Source organism: Carassius carassius, chromosome 40 (genome assembly GCF_963082965.1).
Source record: "Carassius carassius chromosome 40, fCarCar2.1, whole genome shotgun sequence".
NCBI classification, from domain to species: Eukaryota; Metazoa; Chordata; class Actinopteri; order Cypriniformes; family Cyprinidae; genus Carassius; species Carassius carassius.
This window is the reverse complement of record NC_081794.1, coordinates 16,813,124-16,835,812: the sequence shown is the minus strand read 5'-3', so window position 1 is coordinate 16,835,812 and position 22,689 is coordinate 16,813,124. Positions and strand designations below refer to the sequence as shown.

General features: G+C 36.6%; 1 protein-coding gene across 19 annotated transcripts in view; it reads right to left on the bottom strand.

The window, feature by feature from the left end:
- The window catches only part of LOC132122239 (neurexin-1a), a 175,692-nt gene that overhangs the window by 68,844 nt on the left and 84,159 nt on the right, over positions 1-22,689 (bottom strand). For 14 of the 19 annotated variants that reach the window (XM_059532247.1, XM_059532250.1, XM_059532261.1 and 11 more), the window contains 2 exons: positions 10,902-11,105; positions 6,882-6,908 (listed from right to left, as the gene is read on the bottom strand). In XM_059532247.1, the coding sequence (XP_059388230.1) occupies positions 6,882-6,908; positions 10,902-11,105 (231 nt within the window). The remainder of the gene's footprint in view (positions 1-6,881; positions 6,909-10,901; positions 11,106-22,689) is intronic. The other 5 variants (XM_059532256.1, XM_059532258.1, XM_059532263.1 and 2 more) reach the window with 1 other exon arrangement.

Here is a 22,689-nt window from a genome sequence, read left to right as displayed (position 1 = left end):
GCAGGCAGCCATTTTGAGGCAGGACGAGCTTCATATTGAGGACACAGTAACTCAGCTCTACTGGGACTGACGAATCAGCAATGCTAAAGGCATTACAGTTACATTTTTCTATTTTTACTATGTGTTATGTATAGTAATTAACCAGGGATCAGGTCAAAAATCCTGTTAAAATTGACAAATAGCATGGAAATTTAAAATGTGTGCCATAAATAAATAAATTAAATAAAAATAAATAAATATAAGAATATAATAAAAATGTGAGCCATTTATTCACCCTCCCCTTTAAAATGAAATTCATTTCTGACACTGGTATTGACTGTGTCCTATACGATCTTCTCTGCAACCCCCTGTGTGTGAGGGGATTTAATTTATAAAAAATTATGGTGTAAAAAAAAAAGGTACTGCTGGGTGACATTACAATTCACACTTGAAGAAACAGGCTGTCTTTCTATTTATTAACAAAACATTAACTTTCATATCACGGCATAATAAATAACCACAGCATAAAACTAAAACCTTAAACCAATACGCCTCACATTTCATTCTGTCCTATGAAGCAGTTTTTATAGAAAATAATTTAAAGGTCATCAAAATCCGAACAGCCGAACCATTTCGATGGTGCAACTGTAAATTTCAGAGACCCAAGGTGAAAATATGGATCCCTGAAGTGCAAACCTCTAACCAGCCAAAGAGCCGCTCTCAACCTATAGCCATGAGCGTATCATGACCTCACTAGTTTCTAAATATGCATCTTTCATCCTGCTGACACTCAGACCATATTAACAACCCATGAGCTGATGTGACAGCACTCTCTTAGTTGAACACACTGTCACCCTGGGGGAGGCAGAGTCCCTAATTGGCAACGGCTTGTTCTTCGTGTCAGAAGAGGAACAACGCTCATAAACACACACACACGCACCAATGACAGGAGTAGCTATGGCTGACACAGATAATTAATGAGGATGCAAAAAGAGAGATGAGATAGCAGGCTGTTCAAACATGTAAAGCCCCTGCTTCTGTTTCTCCACAGGAGCTTAAATAAAACATCTCCTTTTGCTCAGAATCCCTGATTCTGTCTATTTGTCATAGATTCAGACAATTAGAAGCCGTGTCCTTGAGCACAATGACGCTTGCATGGAAAAAGATGTAACAAGACAGATATCACCACAAAATCTCATATATTTTGAAGGTTGGGTTGATTTAGTAATTTATGAACGCCCACATGTGCTAGAAAAACTAAATGGCCACCATCCATGGCCTGTATCTGTTGCCTAAATTTACCAAACTGAAAAAGACTTTCACTTCCTGAGTGGGGCGGAAAATTTATGACTAAAACAGAAAGAAATGAAAAAATGATTTTTAGGTAGGATAACAGAAGAAATAAGAACAGAACAAGCCAAGATATTACCACAGAAGCACATATATTTTAAAGGTTAAATTAAAAACCAACAAAATTCACATTTGTTGGGAAAAAACAGAATGGCGGCAATCAATACCTTTTCTGATGTTCAAACGAAAGATTTAGCAATGCTTTTGAAGGAAGGCTACATTTATTTGATCAATAGTCCAGTATAAAAACTGATATTATGAAATATCATTACAATTTAAAACAACTATTTTCTATTTGGATAGCAGAGCTGAATTATCAGCAGCCATTACTTCAGTCTTCACTATCACATGGTGCTCGATAATTTTTTTTTTTCATTATTAATGCTGAAAATATTTTATTTTAATATTTTTGAGGGAACCGTTATTTTCATTCCTATTCTTTGATGAACAGAAATGATAAAAGAACAGCATTTACTTCATGATTCATAACATCATAAATGCCTTTGCAGTCATGTTTGAATAATTGAATGCATCCTTGCTGAATAAAAGTAATAATTTCTTAAAAATAAATAAATAAATAAAGACATCTTACTGACCCTGAACCTTTGTTAGCCTGTTTGATTTCTGTTTGATACATGTGCACATCAGAAACAGTTTTTCTCTTTCAGTTCCTCAGTTGAAAAAATGCAATAAACACAACAAAATGAATGACACAAGGGTTCATAATAATTCTGAAAAACATCTTTCTCAATTTGCTTCAAGCGTGACTTGTAAATTGAAATAACAGAATGTAAACAAGCAACACAGCACAGAGTCAGACATGTTGTGTTGAAAGGTGAACTCTCAGCAGGGGACTACAGTGCAAAACTTTTCCATTTCTGATTTGTTTATAAGACCTTGTACCCAACTGTGCCGGCTGGTGACAAACCACTCTTTAGAAATATCCCAGCTTCCTTCTCCACTATCGATGTGGAATTGGTTCCTGTGGTTTTCATGGGACCATTCACACCTTTTCCGACTTTCTCTGTGTTCATATGTTCAGTGGTTGTGTATAATTATCTCCCAAGGCTCCTTACTGTGTGGGTAGATGCCCAACTGTGAGGGAGATGTGGAGGATCCTGACAGCTCCCGGCAACTGTGTTTCGCACATCGTCAAGCTAGAGCTGTTTTGCTTCTTCAATGCCAAAATACCCATGCAATCACTAAGACTCTGTGCTTCGTGGAAGTGAATGCTTGATAACCTGGGCCCATTTAAAATGTTTCCCTCTAAGGAATAGATGCAGGTGAGAAAGTTCTGGTAACTTTATTTAGCACCACCAGAATGTAGTCCCATCGGGTTAAAAGAACATACATTTGGTACACAAATGATGCCTCTGATGTGCAAACCACTGAGCTGTTGAGAGGACAGAGTATCTCTTCGAACCCGTGGGACACCTGATGGCTAGCTTTTGGAGATAAATTGGATCTTCATTAGGAAGAAACAAATCATTTAAAGAGCCAATCATGCCGGATAAAAGGTTTCGGGTCCGATGCCCAGTGGTTCAAACAAAGTCAGCCATCCTGCCCAGATCTGAACATCACTGCGGAAAACTGGGGTACTGAGGCTGTGATGGAGCAGGGGGCATCATGATGTGACCATCTGCTCCATCACTCTGAGACTGTGGAACCTGAATAAATAAACGGCCTTTTAATACGGTCAGCTACAGCATGTAAAGATCAGACAAACAAACAAAACCCAAATAGTGGTGTGTCAGGCTCAGGCTCGGAGGGCTAGCATTGCTTTTCACCCTGCTGTTCTATCTGGATCACAAATGAAACAGGAGCATCGCCACTGCATATTTATGAACACGGTCGCTTCAGTAAATGGCAACGCTGCATATTTATAGTAGGTTGTTTCCTTGAAAAGAGGTCCTTTTGAATTCACATGAATCTCTTGATTCTGGTAAAGGATGTTCTGAATGGATCAAAATTTCTTCCACTTGTCATCGGTAAACACATTTCTGTGTAGATCGAGTGCAATATGTAATTAAATACACTGTATTTTTCTGACTATAAGTCGCACTTGAGTATAAGTCGCATCAGTCCAAAAATACGTCATAATGAGGAAAAAAACATATATAAGTCGCACTGGACTATAAGTCGCATTTATTTAGAACCAAGAACCAAGAGAAAACATTACTGTATACAGCCGCGAGAGGGCGCTCTATGCTGCTCAGTGAGGCTACAGGAGCACTGAGCAGCATAGAGCGCCCTCTCGCGGCTGTATACGGTAATGTTTTCTCTTGGTTCATTTCTCCTTGTTCATTTCTCTTGGTTCATGGCAAATTAATTTTGATAAATAAGTCGCACCTGACTATAAGTCGCAGGACCAGGCAAACTATGAAAAAAAGTGCTACTAATAGTCCGGAAAATACGGTAATCAGACTGGGGTTTGTTCATGAGATCTGCTGTTAGGGGACATGTCAATGCCCAAGAGGCTGGTCGCATAGGACGTGTTATTCAGTTTTTTGTAAAATATAATGCAACTTTTGATATGAAGCTTTTTAAAAATACAGACCAATCAGATCATTCTGGGGTGGCATATGCATCTTAAATGTATTCAGTTTGCACATTATCTTTGGTGTATGGGCATTAATGCGCCTATATAAAAACACCTTCTGTTCAATTATGTCTCCCCAGCTATTTTTGATCAAAAATTCATCCTGTGTGAATTTCTCCTATGTGCAGTACATCTCTGTGTAAGTGAGTTTACATTCACAGCTATAATTGAGCTAGAGCAGGTTATTGCATAATCGAGCAAGTCTTTATCTGTCTAAGCATACATGACACAATGCGTAATCAAATATTCGAAGGATTAAATACACACTGTGAGTCACCTCTGTGTCTTAGAGCAGACTGCTTAGGCCAATTGTAGTCTGTTTCATGTGTATACACTTCTGTTTAAAAGCTCGAGGTCAGTAAGATTAAAAAAGAATGCTTTATTTATTTAGCAAGGATGCATTAAATTGATCAGATCTGACGGAAAAGACACACACACACACAATCAAACAAACAAACACTGAAACTGAGTGCTTGTAAATGCTTTGTAGCTACGAATGCAGCTTGTCAGATTGCATGACATGAGCCAAGTGAGAAAAGCCAAGACAGATTGTGTGACATCAACAGATTTTACGATATACATCATTGACTGGGCAGTCTGCGTCCGGTCTGACATCCTTATTTGAGGATGAACATGTCACACTAAGTGATTCAAGACTGCTGGATTCACCCTACGATGACAGAAATAGAAAATAAATATTTTACAATATTCAAAATTTGTCTCTGGCTGCAAAAACCTTATAACGTGTACCCTAATTTGTCACTGGCCTGTTTATAAGACTACTGTGTCTGAGAGAGTGTTGTGCTCCCATTTTCAGAGGGAGTAGACGAAAGATGTGGCAAAGCCCCTCGAGGAAGCTCAGGTGCTTTGTTATCTTTGGCATTCAGGTTAACACGGATGACCTTATTGTCAAATTAGCCAATATACTGAGATCAGGGTCGCAATGAAATAAGAAAACAATAACATGCTCACAAAAGCAGTATAGACGCACATGCAAAATATACTTAGTAAGACCAAGGGACCAAGCACTTTATCAGATGATGTGATAAAAGGTAAAATCCTTGACATGATTGGACAGGAAACTCAGGATTGCTTACTTCTGTAAATTAACAAATTTGCTGTTGTTACTATGCAACAGTACAACTTGAGGCCAAATTTGGATGCAGAACCGTATTAGTTTGATGATGAAGGAGCTGATCATTACATTCATTCTTTGAATGTGAATGAGCAATGGCAGTTTGGGGACACAACACTCTATGATGAGTCACTCAGAGAGATACGTACCGGAAACTAGTAAACACAAAAACAAACAAAGACTCCTTTGAAAGAGCCTTTAGAGACTGCTATTAATTACCCTGGGGCTTTTGGAGAATCAATGCCAGGGAAGGCTGGAGCTCTCAAATTAAAAAAAGAAAGAAAAAGATAGATTGGCAAAGCCTGCAGTGATGGAAAACACCTATCTGTCTCATCACATCTCTTTGTTTCTTCTTCCAGTACCTTCCTTAACACAAAGCATGTCTATTTACTATAAAAAGGAGAGTTCAAGAAAAGAGTAGAAATCTGTCATCATTAACTCATCCTCACATTGCTCCACATCTGTATGCTGATATTTTTTTTGTGGAAAACATTGTGAATGTTTAGAATATGCATGTCAATCAGTATAATATGACATAAATATTATTTATGTCATATTATAATATTTATTATAATAAAAAATAGACATTAGAATATTCACTTTGCCTTTTCCATACAGTGACACAATATTATAATAAAATATTATTTTATTATAATATTATCATATTATAACACCTACAGTGTTCCTGTAGCTCAATTGGTAGAGCATTGCGCTAGCAAGCGCAATGTTGGGGGTTCGATTCCCTGGGAACACATGATTGTGAAAAAATTGTAGCCTGAATGCACTGTAAGTCGCTTTGGCTAAAAGCGTCTGCTAAATGCATAATTTAAAAAAAATAAATAACTAACATAAGCAATTAATGTACTTGTAAAATATCCTATCTGTTAAGCTCCAAAAAATTCTGTAAAAAAGTCAGTAAACTGAATCAGTGCACAATGAAACCTTTTATAGGACAGTAGTTTGATTGGTTAATCATTCAGATTTGATTCGATGATCCAGTCTTAGCTGTTCTCCAATTAACAGCACACTGGAGAGAGAGGAAGATTGTCTTTACATTTAAATATAATATTGTATGTCTTCAGAAGGGTTGGAATGTAGCACATGCCATATACAGTAGACTACTTTCATCATGATTTTTTCCCTTTTTTTATTTTGGAGTGTCACTGTATGGAAAAGACAAAGCGAATATTCTAATGTCTATTTATTTATTTATTTTTTTGTTCCAAGGAAGAACTAATTCATATACATATGGAACAACACAACAGTGAGTAAACGGTTACACAATTCTCAAGAAAAAGCCAAATTTCCTCTTCCGGCCGAAAATCAAACACTTCCTGATGGTCGCTGCTTCTGCAGTGACCAGGAAGCAACAAAAAGGCGACGGAGGGAAAACAAGAAGCAGTTATTGGCTGTCAAGCTCGGGGCTGAGGAAGGATTTGAGGAGAGGCACAAATGATCTTTGCGAGGGTTATTGGAAACGGCGTGAGCTGGAGTGTGATCTGTGAGTGAGAAACTTAATCTCATTCCAGTCAGCTCCATTTCTCACATTCCTAGAAAATGGCTGCCAGGGAGCCCGAAGGCTCCTGCAGCCCACAGGCAAAAACTAGCCGTACCTGACATCTCGCTCGCACTTTGGAAACACTACTCAAAGCTCTGTTGGCCGCAAAACAGAGGCCTTGTAACCGCAATGTTTTACACTTCTGAAAGCATACACGCACACACACATACATACAAATGAACAGTACACACAGAGGAAGGCGCTTTGGTTCAGTATCATAGAGGCAGAGAGAAGAGGAAGAGAGGGGATAAGTCACTTACTGGTAGTACAGTTTATCCTGATACAGTCTAGATGGGGAAGAACAGACAAGATGTAAATTCAGCCTTCAAGGTTACGACTGCAGACATCCATTACAACACATCGCCCACAAACTGGGGACGGACACGCAAACTAGGTGGAGCGGCGAGGCGATGTTTCACTGACCAGATACGCACTCTTTCTTTTCTACCTCCTGTGTGCTGATAATGAACCCCAGGTGGAGTGGATACGGACTCGCTGTCTGCGCTAATGAATATTCATGCCTTCACTGTGCCATAATATATTTAGAATTAGGGAAATTTGGCATGTATTGAAAAGTGATTATACCCAGTTCCATACTAGTCTCAAGACTACTGAATATTCAGAGGTAATTGATTAATTTGCTCTCTGGGTTAGCTCAGAAAGTGGCTCAGGAAGCAGAAAAGAGAGAGAATCTTGCCAGAGAAACAGTCTGTCCTCGCCAGGGGCGCTGCTGATGCTCTCATATTCACATTTTTTAAAACCATTTCCCTTTAATGAGCAAAAACAGAGGAATTAAAGAATGACTCGTATTTGACGAAACTGGAAATGGGAAAAGGGCCGCCAGATAACAGGGAGAGGAAAAACTTTTGTTTATGGACATGTCGCAGCAGAGCACCAGAGCGTGTCCACGGTAAGCCTTAGCCTCCTGGGAAAAGAGCTGAATTCAGAATGCACCTGTAGATAAAAACACTCCAAAAACTCACAGCCCTTGACGTGATGCTCACTTTACCTGCTCGCATGTGAGAAGAACCCCACGTGCATGAATAAACATAGGAATAACACATTTTATAGTAGGCTCTCATAGTGAAGCTTCAAGGAAAGCCAATTTGTGAGCACATAAAAAAAAAAAAAAAAGGACTTATCTCTTGGTAATTTCCCTAAAGACAGTACACTGACACGATCATTATTAATGCTACTAATAATGCTTTGAAATAAATTCTCTTCAGCGTTCAACAATAAGGATTTTCCTTTTAGCAGTTTTTACTTGCCCTGCCAGCATCTTAAATGTTTGCTAGAAATATATTTTATGTGCTAAACATGAAATGCTAGAAATAGATTTTTATTTTCAATTTAAATGCTAAATTAAATTGGCTAGAAAACAAATTGTACGCATAACTAAATCATAGACATTGTTACTGAAGACTTTCTTTTAGGGATGCACCAAAATGAAAATTACTGGCCGAAGCCAAATGAAACACTGGGCTAAATACCGAACACGTTTTTTTTTTTTTTTAAATTTTATTACAGAATCCAGTTTGAACACTATGTGTGAATGCTATAATAAATGTATTTATGGAGCTGTTGTAATTATTATTATTATCATTATTATTGTCTTTTTTATTTTATTTTATTGAACAATAGTAAAATTACAATAATAACTTTTATTACTGTTGATGGAGTTCTTGCTTTTTCTCAGCTTTTATTTTAGCAGAAACCCACAGGAAGGTCTCAGTGCTTGTTTTTGTTGACAACAGCAGATTTATAAATGATTCCCATTATGAATTTGGGAAGACGTTTGTTTGCACGTATTGCAATGTCACGTGCCTTGCAAAAATTCCAAAAAATCTACTTAGCAAATGATGAATAACATTGTTCAGAATAATTTTGGTTGCTGAACATTCAGTGCATCCCTATTTTCATCTAGATATAATTATGTTAGTGAAAAATCTGCAGAATTTGTAACAACATTGTTGAGTATATCAAATAAAACCAAATGGTTAGGTTTTCAATGCATAAAAATCAATGTACAAAAATCAATGGCCTGTCAAATGGCCCAAAACTCTCTCATACTTACTGTCCTTGAACCCTGATATCACTTAACATTCAAGATGTTAACAGCTTTTCCAAACCCAATGTTCCCATCGGAATTTGACTTAACACTAAAACTTAAATCTAAAAAAAAAAAAACTCAAGGTGAACTGTCTTTAAAACACAAAAAGAACAGTACCGCTGAGACTCCTTGCTGAACTGCTTTTGTTCTGGCTGGTACTGTATAATATAAAACCTTGCTTGAATGCTGGTAGGAGACCTCACTTTTCCATTACTATCTTTTGCAAAGTGTACTTGTAGAATGGAGAATCGATATTTTCTCGTGCACAGCCTGGGCTGTCCCATGCTTCAGCGTGTGCTATGATGGAGTGGAGGGCCGAGAGGAATTCATAGCATTACACAAATCCAGCTCTATCCTTTTCCCAAGAGGCTGCAGCCTGTCGCGTGTCGTCAACCACAGTGAAAATCGTGGCCGCTAACAGCCAGAGAGCAACGTGTGTCCACCCTAACAGGGAGTGCAGTACCCTCCAGAACAGAAGGAATGATTGGTGTTTGTGTGGGTGCATGTCTGTTTGTGTAAGCAGAGGAGTGCAGGCGTGAGCCAGCTGGGACTACTGGAAGGTTTTAGACATGCTATATGCAAGCGGACATGTTAAATGGCACAGTGTATGTCACACTATCAAATGGGAATGGTTGACATTCATTTTAGCGAGAGAATGTTTGGTTCTGCACATTTTAGCAGAGGAACTTTTTTAGCTCAGTTTTGCATGAGAAATACCTGACATGATGTGGGAGGACAGTTAAAGACTGATGTTCAAATTTACTTACTGTGAACTAGCTTGAACTCGTGAATAGCAGAGGTGGTGCTTTATGAGTAGAGCAAGACTGTATAATATTAAGCTGTGCCAACGAGGGAGTAAAGCTTAGTGGTTTGTGGGGAGATGTAAATTAAACGTACTGGATGGAACAATGGCTTGTCAGTACTCCTGACACGTGTAACGCTCTAGTGGGGAGCCTATAGTATGCAGGTGTAGGAATATTATGTATCAGTACAAGGCAGGGACTGTGCACTCTCTGGTAGGGAACGTCTACAGCGTGCTCATCTGGGAGTAAGCGCTTGGCCGCAGACTCTGGCCGTTGAAGGTTCTACATCCTTCTCTTCAACACACAAGGATTTTAAAATGTTTAATGTCTGTGTGTGTGTGTATGTACATACTTAGCTATATTTTAGGGACAAATGTATCCCCAAAAATGAGCTAACTGGACAAAACCTTAGTTTAGGGACACCCAGGAAATTCTCATTTGTAAAAATATAATATAATATAATATAATATAATATAATATAATATAATATAATATAATATAATATAATATAATATAATATAATATAATATACCATTCAAAAGTTTGATGTTGGTAATTTATGCTTTAGAAAGAAGTTTCTTATGTTCAACAAGGCTGCATTTTTTGATAAAAAAATCTATAAAAACATGAATAATATAAAATACATTACAATTTACAACTTATAATTGAATATACCTCAAAATGTAATTTATTCCTGCAATGCAAAGCTGAATTTTCAGCAGCAGCTTCAGTGTCACATGATCCTTAAGAAAGCTTTCCAGTTAAACATTTAAACATTTTGTATTATGATCTGTGTTAAAAACAGATGAGCTGCTTAATGTTTTCAAGCAAATCATGATACAATTTATTTTCAGGATTCTTTGGTGACTAGAAAGTTCAAAAGAACAGCATTTACTATATAATTTATTCAGATTTATTAGAATTGATTTATTATGAACAGAAATAGTTTGTCTTTACTGTCATTTTTTATCTTATTTAATCATTCTTGATTGATAAAATTATAAATTTTTGAGGTCTTACTGACTTTACAAGCTTTTGAATGGTATTATAATATAATTAATTTAATAATTAGTCTACAGTGCAGTATAATTAGCTTTATATATATATATATAAAAAGCAATAGCTAGAAGTCAATGATATGTTCTCATAGCCAACTAAATTGTGGGTGCTACCTGAATAATAAAAGGGAAATGTTTGCAAAAATAAATCTTGTTACTTATTAACATATACTATAGATGAAGATATAATGTACTAATGTGCCTGCAAATTGAAAACAAATTATTCCATGCTATGTTGTTTGACATGTACGTTCGATATCTATGTGTGGTGTTAACTATTAAGGTGAGCGCTCCAATTGGCTGATGTACCTAGATTGACAGTGAGTCGGACACGCCCTCCGTCCAGCTCCAGTCTCAGAGTGTCTGCTGAGTTCCGGGATGTGGTTGCCATGAGAACACCATAGGCACGCTGGGAACGGAAGCGCAGCGACACGTCCTCTGCTTCTGTGTGCATCACTACTGGCAACTGGATCTTCATGAACTTACTGCCGTCATAACTGAGGATGGTGGCATCTGAGAGAGAGGAGGAGAGAGAATTTAGGAAACCCTAAAAAAAGAAGGTGCTGGGCATTGACAGCAGCTCTGTGGCTGATCATAAACCCTAGTGTTGATTGCGACAGATGAATGACTGGTTACTAAAATGTTTTACAGCCAGACACTGAAATTCTCCACAGCATTTCACACCAGTAGCACAGAGCTGCTCAGTCTAACCAGAAGATAAATGCCATAAAAAAAGATTATACACCAGGTTTTATTTGTTCTTTTTATTGAAAAACAGTATTTATGAAGACACCATATAATGTTTTCCTGCTGAGGGGCTTTTGAAGCACCGTTTACCGCCATCCATTGCTTTAATCTGTTTATTCGTATCACAATTATTTTATTGAGCAATTCAATTTAGTGGGCCGGATCTCAAGACATTTATTTGCAATGGGAGATAGTGGAGGTCTCAGAGCGACTGGCATAATCTCACCAGCTGCTCAATCAAAGATATAAAGTCCAGAAAGAGAGGAGGAGACACACATGTGCCTCTGCCTGATCTGCACATTTCCTTCATAAAAGCTGATTCTGGGCCAGAATAAAAAAAATTAAAATAAATACTATATCCACATAACTTTACCACCCCATTATTTTGCTTGCTTGCTTAACTGTTGTTTTTCAAGGCAATTTTTTTTTTTACATAAAATAAGTAAATCAACATATAATAAAAGTGATACAAATTTAAACCATATAAGACCAACTAATAATAATTAAAGATTTTTAAATCTTATCTTTGATAAAATCTCTAATACTAAACTTTGATTTCTATCAAACATATTTTTAAAAGAGTGAAATAGTGAATAAACAAAAATCCTCAGCAAATTAAAACCATTTAATTGTCCAGTAATGTTTAAAAGACATTCCCAAAAATATAAATATAATTGAATTAATTGCTATGAATTTTATTAGATATTATTTGTTAGATGATTGCATCATCTTGATATAATGTACTGTAATGTAGTCATATATAATATAATATAATATAATATAATATAATATAATATAATATAATATAATATAATATAATATAATATAATATAAAATAATATAATATAATATAATATAATATAATATAATATAATATAATATAATATAATATAATATAATATAATATAATATAATTAGGGCTGGTTAACGCAGTATTATCGCGTTAATGCATTAATTGATTAACACCAAGAATTATTTTATTGCGCATTAACGCAGTTTTTTATTTTTATGAAAGTCCGTTGCTCACTGGCTCTGAATACACATACAGACAAATCATGGGTCACAGGAGGGCATGCTCCCGATCTAATTATTTAGGCTAAGCATCAACATTCACAAACCACTGTCCACTGTTATTTTTAATAGAAAAGAATGCAACAAGCTCGTAATCATGACTTTATAAGTTGGAAATAGGAAGTTTCCGATAGCACATAAAGACAGCAGAGAAGCGCTTGCTCATCACAGTGGAGTGAATCGTTTTGTTAACTTTGTGGTTTATTATTTTGAGTCGTATGGGACGTGGTAACACACGTCCCTCTCACAATATATTGCTTTACACATCTATCGCTTTTGCCGCTCAGAAATATTTGCGCAATCATGCAGCACATATCAGAAGATCTGCACTCTGTCGTGGTTAGCGCTCACACTCACTGATCTACATATAACTGAACCGTGCTCTTGTCCACCTCTTCCAACCGAGCCAAGGACTGCTAAACGGAGCGATCACACTAGTCAAACAAACCAGAAAAGAATGCAACAAGCTCGTAATCATGACTTTATAAGTTGGAAATAGGATGTTTCCGATAGCACGTGAAGACAGCAGAGAAGCGTTCTCGCTCTACACAGTGGAGTGAATAGTTTTGTTAACTTTGTGGTTTATTATTTTGAGTTGTATGGGACGCGGTAACACACGTCTCTCTCACAATATTGCTTTACAGATATACGGCTTTTGCCACTCAGAAATATTCACACAATCATGCAGCACGTATCAGAAGATCTGCACTCCGGCGCGGTTAGCGCTCAGACTCACTGATCTACATATAACTGAACCACCCATTTTCTATAAAAATTTAAATGTCCTGATAGTGACAAATGGCTTGTTTTATATTTAATTTATTTACATTAATGTTATAAGTTGAGACTTAGCATTCAATAAATATTTAAACTGTTACTATGTAAAAACAACACTGCTTTAAAAAGCACCTTATTTGTTTAAAGTGTTTGCAAACCAAATGTTATTACACTTTTGTTCATATAGCAGTAGGCCTACTTTTAAATGAAAAAAGTGCACAATACAATACTTTTGAATGCATTATTAGTTCTGTGCATAACAATACGATTAATTGCGATGAATCGCAGACAATAATGCGATTAATTGCAATTAAAAATATATATATATATATATATATATATATATATTGTTGCCCAGCATATAATATAATATAATATAATATAATATAATATAATATAATATAATATAATATAATATAATATAATATAATATAATATAATATAATATAAGTTGTGAATTTATGTTTTTTTAATGCTTATCAAAGCTGCACTGATTAGATCAACATTGTGTATAAACTGTAATCATGTAATTTTGTAATTATAATGTACCTATTCAGTACCTCCGTGTAGGTAGGGAAATAATATGCTACGTTTGTGGAATAAAGGGGTAACAGCCTGTAAAATTTCAAATAATTTATACTGTGAGTATTTTGAAACTAATAGATACCTATTCTAATTTTAGTCTACTTGCCTTATGTAAGCTTATTCATCGATCTCAACAACTACACACCAGCAACTTCTCAACACCACTATTACCAAATAACTTTTCATGATACACTGTACCATCAAGGTTCAATGAAGCTTAAAACAAGCTTACCGCTCTCCAGCTGTTTGCAGAAAAAATACATAATACAACATTTGTATTTCAATGGATGTATACTGTGGTGTTTTGGTTGCACTTTATTTTACAGTACGTGTACTAACATGTACTTTTAGTGTACTTACAGTGTATTTATCTAAGAAAGTTCTGGTAGGTAACTACATGGGGTAGGGTTAGGTTTAGGGGTAGGTTCAGGGTTAGTACCTAGTTATTACATAGTTATTGTAATTACTATATTAAGTACATAGTATGTACATGAGGAACAGGACTGTAAAATAAAGTGCTACCAGTGTTTTTATAGACAACAACAACATTTTTTTAGAGGGTTTAAACCTAGGGATCCAACTTGTTCCTCCATTGTTCCATGTAGTTACAAGGTAAATACAACTTTTGCGGGCTGTAAATTAAAGTGGTGTTTTGTTACCCCCTTTTTCCATGTAGTTACAGGAAAAATACAACATTTGTGGGCTGTAAATTAAAGTGGTGCTTTGTTCCCCCCTTGTTCCATGTAGTTACAGGGTAAGTGGCTACAACAAATTGCTCTGAAACAATTGTTTATACAGTAGGTCATACATATATTATACATATATGTTATCAGATAATATATGAATAAATATGGTGGACTGTTTTATTTATTTCAAATATTGTTTGAAATTTACTATAGGCCTACTGCTGGTTTAAATGTACCCAAAATTAAAAATTAAAATCACACACAATATGAGAACAGTAACAACACAGACGAAAGATAACCTGATAAAAGATTATAATTGATTACACCAGTTTAGAAAAAAACAAAGCAACTCCATACTTACAGCTTATTCAGCAATGTACAGCAAATTTTGATTTAGTTTTAGTCATAGTCTTTTGACTAAAATGCCATTTAGTTATAGTCATATTTTAGTCATCTGAACTGCTTTTAGTTTTAGTCTAGATCATAAGATTTTAGTCGACTAAATCTACAGTAAGTTTACATGCCTTAATGTTAAAATTAAATAAAATCACTTATCATAAAGAACAAGAACATGGTCTTCTTTTTTAAAGAAATACTAATGGTTATATAGGCTAATAATGCATTCTTTATAGTAACTTGCTTACCATATACTTTATTCTTTCAAGCAGACATAATCACTACTGCTTACGTTCACTTAAGACATAATCAACTGTGTTTATGTGAATACTCGTCAAAACGGACAATTCGACATCATTTTGTGTGTAATTCTCCATTCATGTGACATGAAAAAGTATTTGCGCGCTGTGAGACGCGCTCTCTGTGAATGCTTCAGGGTCTGCACTCAGAAAACCAGACCATATTGAGTTCTCTCTCATATGTCTGCTCTTTTTTTTTTTTTACGTTTTATGCAACATGCAGAAAGTGTGTTAGCTTATGTCCCGCCGATTCATATGTACACATCTAACCTCCGAACCACACAGCAGATTCATTCTGAATGAATCTTATCCCAAATCGTCGTTTTTATTCATCGACGAAAATGTCATTAAATTTACGTCATAGTTTTTGTCATTCAAAAAGAGTTTTAGTTCGTTATTGTCTTGTTGTCATCGGTGAAAAAAATGTCGTTGACGGCAATTATGACGAAAATTATTCGTCAACGAAATTAACACTGTTATACAGTTACACAAAATTATTTTGAAAAGTTTAAGATTTTGTTCAATTTGCTCATGTTTTTCACCCACTGATGGAGCCAAACCATCATGCCAATAAACACACAGTAATAAACACTGAAAGTCAAGAGCAAACTGACAGGATTTTCTGTCTTCGATTTTACTGTTTTGATCCACGTCAGCACTAGTTCACAGTTTTACCACTCATCAGTCGCCAATCAATATTGTGAGAACATACTCGGACAAAACCCCTACAGTTTTAAAAGAACACAATCCAGTCAGTACGCTTCGATTAGTTTTCTTGTATTTTCGACACATATTCCATCATGAGTGACGCAAACACCGACTCGATCATCTTCAGCCCCATTCTGTTTCCAGTTCGCACTCACCACATTCACAGCTCCAGTTTTAAAGGAACACACTCCAGACAGTTTCAAAGTTGTCCCTCGCCTACACTCCGATTAGTTTTCTCCTATTTTTTACACATGTTCCTGTCTTAAGCACTGCAGTCACGGAATTTGTCGCACACAGAACCATTCACGTTTTAAGTCAAGTGACTTGCTGCATGATCTCTTTCACGTCCCCGACATTCCTAACCCAGAACCGTCAGGTTACTTATTACTAGGGCTGCACGATTAATCGCATGTGATTGTCATGTGTGTCTCTTTAGTAAAGCTGGTTCTGTGATTAGTACTAAATATCCATCACCTGCTTTCAAATGGAGCTGCACTCACTACACAGAGCCATAGCTCACTGACAAGCTACGCAATATCCCGTTCATAATCGCAGATGAATCACATTCGGTTATGAACGCGATATTGCGTAGCTTGTCTGCGAACTACGGCTCTGTATATTAAGTGTCGCTCCATTTGAAAGCAGGTGATGGATATTTAGCACTAATCACAGAATCAGCTTTACTAAAGAGACAAGCATGACAATAGTATGCAATTAATCATGCAGCCCTACTTATTACTGATATCAACCCAAATTGGGTCAAATCAAGCCAGCTTTCTATCTTTGTTTTGTTCTCAGGGCAGAAAAAAGGGAGAGAAGTTTGCAGATTGCTAGCACAGTTTTGTTGGGAAAGGTGAAGAGAAACACAAAAGTGCTGAGTTGTGTTTAAAAAAATAAAGCAAAAAGAGGCAAGAAAAAAAAACCCAAATAGGTCCGATGAGGCGCTTGGTACTGTGTATATGCCTAGATAATTTGACACGATAATGGAGGCCGGACACATCTGCTTCTGTGCAAAGACCGGCCTCTCAGCCAGAGGACAACATCTGGCATGGAACCAGTACAGAGACATCACTCGCTTGTGAGGGAGCTCTGGAGATGACGAGGCTGCAGGCTATCACCAATTAGGCTGCCCTCTACTTAACACACACACACACACACACTCTTCCTGTAATTTTGGTGCCTGTCTCGTCTCAGCATCCCCTGTTTCTGTTACACCATTGCCGAACCTGAGATCACAATAGAGAGAGTGAGACAGTGGAAAACAAGACGAAGACAGGAACACAAGTACGACATGCATACTAATCAGCGCAGTGATGTACGCCCACCCTCTAAGGAAGAGAGAGTGTGTGAGACAATATAGCCATTAGAAAAGGTAACGTAGTCATGTTGCTTGAGTATTTTGTCTTAACTCTTGCAAAACATTGATTTACCCAACAAGCTCCACCTTACAGCAGTTTGTCATTGTAATTTAATCAGTTTCTGAATGCATAATGTTAGCTTTTTTTTCTCATAGCTTCTCACCCATTTTCTCCAACATGCATTTCTACTACTTCTATTCTATATCTTGCCCAGTGTTGTTCTCCATAGGATGTGCAAACCTCAGGATGTATCCATGTAGGTTATGCTATAAATGATCTGCCAAAAATATTTTAAAAGATAAACCTTGCAGAAAGCACAAACTGTGTTAATAGCTAAGCAGTAAAATGTACTGCATGAACATACAAAATTCACTTTTCTAATCATAGTACTTGTATTACTATTATTTATTTTTCTTGTAAATGTAGACTTCTTACATTTATATTAGTAGGAAGCATTAGTTAATTTGTAAGAATAGTTTTACTTGTACTGATTTGTACAAATTTATTTTTTAAAAACATTACAAACATATATATATTTTTTAAATGTTCCTGGTCTTATTGGGCAACATTTACTGCATGTTATTCAAAAGGTAAAAAAAAAACCCCATGTAATCTTACATTAAAAAAAAAGAAAAAAAGCCAATAGTCAAATAGATGTTAAGGTTTTGTTTGAGTATGGTTTTAATTACTGATAATTACAGACTTGCTAAAATCATAAGCACAAAAATGTTATGTTAGTTAACATTAATAGAATAAAAGTAAACGGAAAAGAAGCTGCAGCATTACAGAAGTTCCACAATCAAATTTCCAACTTGCATCTGTCTTTGGCTTTTTTCAGGTATTTAACTTTTCACTGTCCAATCAGTTATCAAATGATCAAATCAAGTCCCACCCAACATTACAGAAGTCAGATCTTAACAGTGAGGGATCACAGATCATGTCGACTTTAACAACCCCTAGGATGCACCACAAAGACTCATCTCTTTAACCTGGCTTACACATAACATACTAATATGCTTTTAATATCCAAATCCGTTAAAGGATTTTTAGGCTGACTAAATTAGGTTAACCGGAACCGGAAACACTTCCCATAACACCCTATGTGCTTGCTACATCATTAGAAGAATGGCATCTACGCTCATATACCAGATCAGACGGTCACTGCAGTCACCCGGATCCAGTACGTATCCAGACCAGATGGTGGATCAGCACCTAAAAAAGGACCTCTACTGCCCTGAAAGACAGCCGAGACCAGGACAATTAGAGCCCCAGATACAGATCCCCTGTAAAGAACTTGTCTCAGAGGACCACCAGGACAAGACCACAGGAAACAAATGATTCTTCCGCACAATCTGACTTTGCTGCAGCCTGGAATTGAACTACTGGTTTCGTCTGGTCAGAGGAGAACTGGCCCCCCAACTGAGCCTGGTTTCTCCCAAGGTTTTTTTCTCCATTCTGTCACCGATGGAGTTTCGGTTCCTTGCCGCTGTCGCCTCTGGCTTGCTTAGTTGGGGTCACTTCATCTACAGCGATTTCGTTGACTTGATTGCAAATAAATGCACAGACACTATTTAACTGAACAGAGATGACATCACTGAATTCAATGATGAACTGCCTTTAACTATCATTTTGCATTATTGACACACTGTTTTCCTAATGAATGTTGTTCAGTTGCTTTGACGCAATGTATTTTGTTTAAAGCGCTATATAAATAAAAGTGACTTGACTTGACTTGACAAAGCAGGTGCCGACCTACTCGGAGCTGGAGCTCCCACTGTGGCCTTTAACCCTAAACCCCAATCTTTAGCCCTCCCCACCGAGACCTGCTCCAGAGAAGAGGCAGCCTCAAAACAATGACAGCTTGACAAACGAGCCCCCCTCTCATCTCCAGTGCAGTAGTCTCACACCAGGGGAGAAGATAATGAAAAGAGAGGTATGGCCAGTGGTTCAGAAAGACCCTCATTGCCTCCTCAAACAGCGCTATGCTGTCACACAGCGGGAGAGCGCAGCAGTATGGCATCTGCACCGCTCGACAGCCCACACATCACATCCAATCTGGACAAGATGGAAGCGATGCTCTCTGTGCCTTGCAGATGTCTGCCGAGGTTTCAAATGGAGAAACATGCTAGGAAAACAGCATGGAGATGGAACAGAGGGAGGACGGGAAACGACAGAATTGAGGGAGTGAGCAACAGAGCTCAGCAAGAAAAGGATGTTTCTTCAGCTATAGGCACTTCTGGACCCTGTGGACTTCAAATAATTCTCTTCGGGTAGTTTAATATATCTTCTAACAATTCCCAACAGTGTAGGACAGCTGTGTAATGGAAATGTTGTCCATTTTCTGAAACGTCATGAATATATCCATCATAATGCCACTTTTTAACAACATATCAAATCATTCATTGAGTTTAACAGCATTCTAATAGAAAGTAAATAGTAAACATTTTTAGATTTGTTTAATTTTACACCATTCTATAAATCCACAAAACATATAATCTAAATATAAATATACACCATAAAAATTTTGTTCACAATGGAACAAATTGTGTAAGAATAATAATATAAACAATTTCCACACAATAAACATTAGAATTGTTAATGTCTTTTTTCACATATTTTAGGCTGAAGATCTGGACCTGGGCAGAATGTAATATAGGAAATTTAAAACAAAACAAAAAAAGCAGATAATAATGCTTTTAATGCTACCTTACATATACATAACCTGTTTTTGCAAATAAACTCTTCATATATACATAACCAATTTGATAACAACTGGTTGATACTGGACAGATTTTAATAATTAATTTAATATGTTTTCTCTCTCTCTCTCTCTCTCTCTCTCTCTATATATATATATATATATATATTGTTTTGTTTATTCAATTTTTTTTTTGAAAGTCTGGATCTGGGTAGAGTGTAAAATATATACATAAGGCTTTTAAAAAGTCACATAACTAATTGATAAATGAATGGTTTTAATGTAAGCTTAATATACAAAAAATCGTAAAATCTTAGTATTATAGTGCCCATAGCTTTAGAAAAACCCATGAAGACTTAATTAAATTTTTTTGAATGACTCAGATCTCTCAATTAGAGGCCAATCTTGTCACAACAAGCACTGAACAGTCACAAATGCTCCTCAAACTGCCGCTCTCCTGGTCTGTAATGAGAGAGACGGAACTGGAGGACCGCAGGTAGAAAGGAGTGTACATGGTTGGTCACTCTCTCCATCTGCCTCTCCATCTGCTGTTACTTCCATTTAGTGCTCTGTGGCTCCAGCTCCTCTGATATGCAGGATCAGCCCAACACATGCAAATGGAGACACTCAGTTACGCAGGGATGTATATCTCATCCGTTTCTGTCTCCCTTTCTATCTAGCTCCCACACAATCTCACATGTAGCACATGTAGTACATTAATTAATTAATTAATAAAACTGGCCTGGTAAAAGTCAAATTTAATCTAATAGATAAATAGCCTAATCAAAATTAATCATATACCAATATTATTTTAGTACCATTGATATGTAATTAGGGTTTTTTAAATGATTATTTAATTAATATTTTGAATTAGATTTAGTATTTTCTGTTTTTTATTTTTTAAATATGTCTATATAGTTTTTGTGAAGTTTATGTTTTAGTTCTAGATTATACATATATACATACAATATTATCACATAATATTTTCACATACTTTTCTTTCCCCAAATAATTTTTACATCGTTCAATACCATTTTAAAACAGTAATTTGTTTAACACAGTTTTCTGGACACATATAGCAGGCTCCACAATAGTTTGTAAACTGACAGCCCCCAAAATAAGCTTTTTATTTATTTTATTTTTTGGCCTTTTTGCCAATTAATTGCTAGGGATAATAGAACTGTAAATGCTGCCAGCAAGGGAGAATAGTTTCAGGAAATGAGACAAGCCAGACTCAAACTTGCATCACCTGCATGGATGCTCAACATTTCAGAGTGCATTTGTTAATCACTGCTAGGCCACGCCTCCACCTCTCATGCACAAACATGCAGATGGCCTAATCTGCCTACATCTGCCTACACTCTCCCCAAATTGTGAAGTTCTTTGAGTTTAGCTCACTAGGTGAAATTCGGAGAGTTAGCAGTCACATGATGGAGCCGAAGGCCCTCCCTGCTAGAATACTGCAGCGCAAAGGAGCTATGGCTGCCACAGGGATTAGGGAAATGTATGTTCAACAATCATGATAAACAGGATGAGTTGGCTCTGAGGCATCATACATTATTCAAGTTTGCTCGTGGTGAGTTCTCGCATGCCAATGGAACCTTCACCGTAAATGCATGTTACAATTTTTCTGCACGCAACACGACACCTCATGAAGTCTAAAAGCGCGCAGCGGCCGGGGCAATGAAACATATACTGACTTGGGAATCAACATGAACGACCTGCCAAGCATGCAATCAAGCAGGTGTGGCTGTGGGAAATAAAAGTGTAGTCTATTACGACTCGGCTGTTTAACCCGCTTGTAGCACATCCAAATGAACGCTGTAGGGTAAAACTCTGTTTGCAGAACTATCAGGTACTGAGGGATGAGCAGAGGTTATGTGCTAAGTTTAGTCACTGTAAGAGCCCATTAGGACCCTTGGAGAAATTACAGGAAATTAAGGCAGTTGTTCTTCTGGGGCATTTGTTTTCCTTTGATGCTTTGTTCAAGTAAGTCAAGCTCTGAGAGCAGCTGGACGGTTATGAATTTATGTTTATTTCACCTCACACAGCTGAGCAGGGCCAACTGTGAATGTAATGACATGCTCCAAGAAGGTTGTTGTTTTTTTATGTGCATTATTTTTTTTTCTTCCTCAGCTCACCCTAACTCACCCTGTGTACATCTGTCGGTGGTTTTTATTTTCAGATATATTTATATTATTTATATTCAGATATATATATATTTTTCTTTCTATCATCCTGCAATTTTGTCCAATTTACTCAGACTGAAATATACAGTATACATATAAATATCAAATCTATCAGATCGTCTGTGATTAATCACAATTAATCGAATTGTTATGCACATAACTAATAATGCTATCAAAAGTGGTGTATTGTGCACTTTTTTCACTTAAAACTACTGCTATATGAACAAAAGTGTAATAACATTTGGTTTGCAAACACTTTAAACAAATAAGGTGCTTTTTCACAGCAGTATTCCTTTAACATAGTAGCAGTTAAAATATTTATTGTAAATCTTAACTTATAACATTAAAGTAATTAAATTAAATATAAAACCAGCTTTTTGTCACTGAAAGGACATTAACGTTTTTATAGAAAATATTTATAGTTTGTTATAGAAAAACAAGTTATGCTCAGAGTCCAGAGCCTCTATCATAACATTATAACGCATGATCACGGGACCCATCGCAGCAGAGTGCAGCACGGGACAGCACTTGATGGGTGGGTAGAGACTCATGTGAGCGGGATGCGTGAGAATATTTGTGTGCT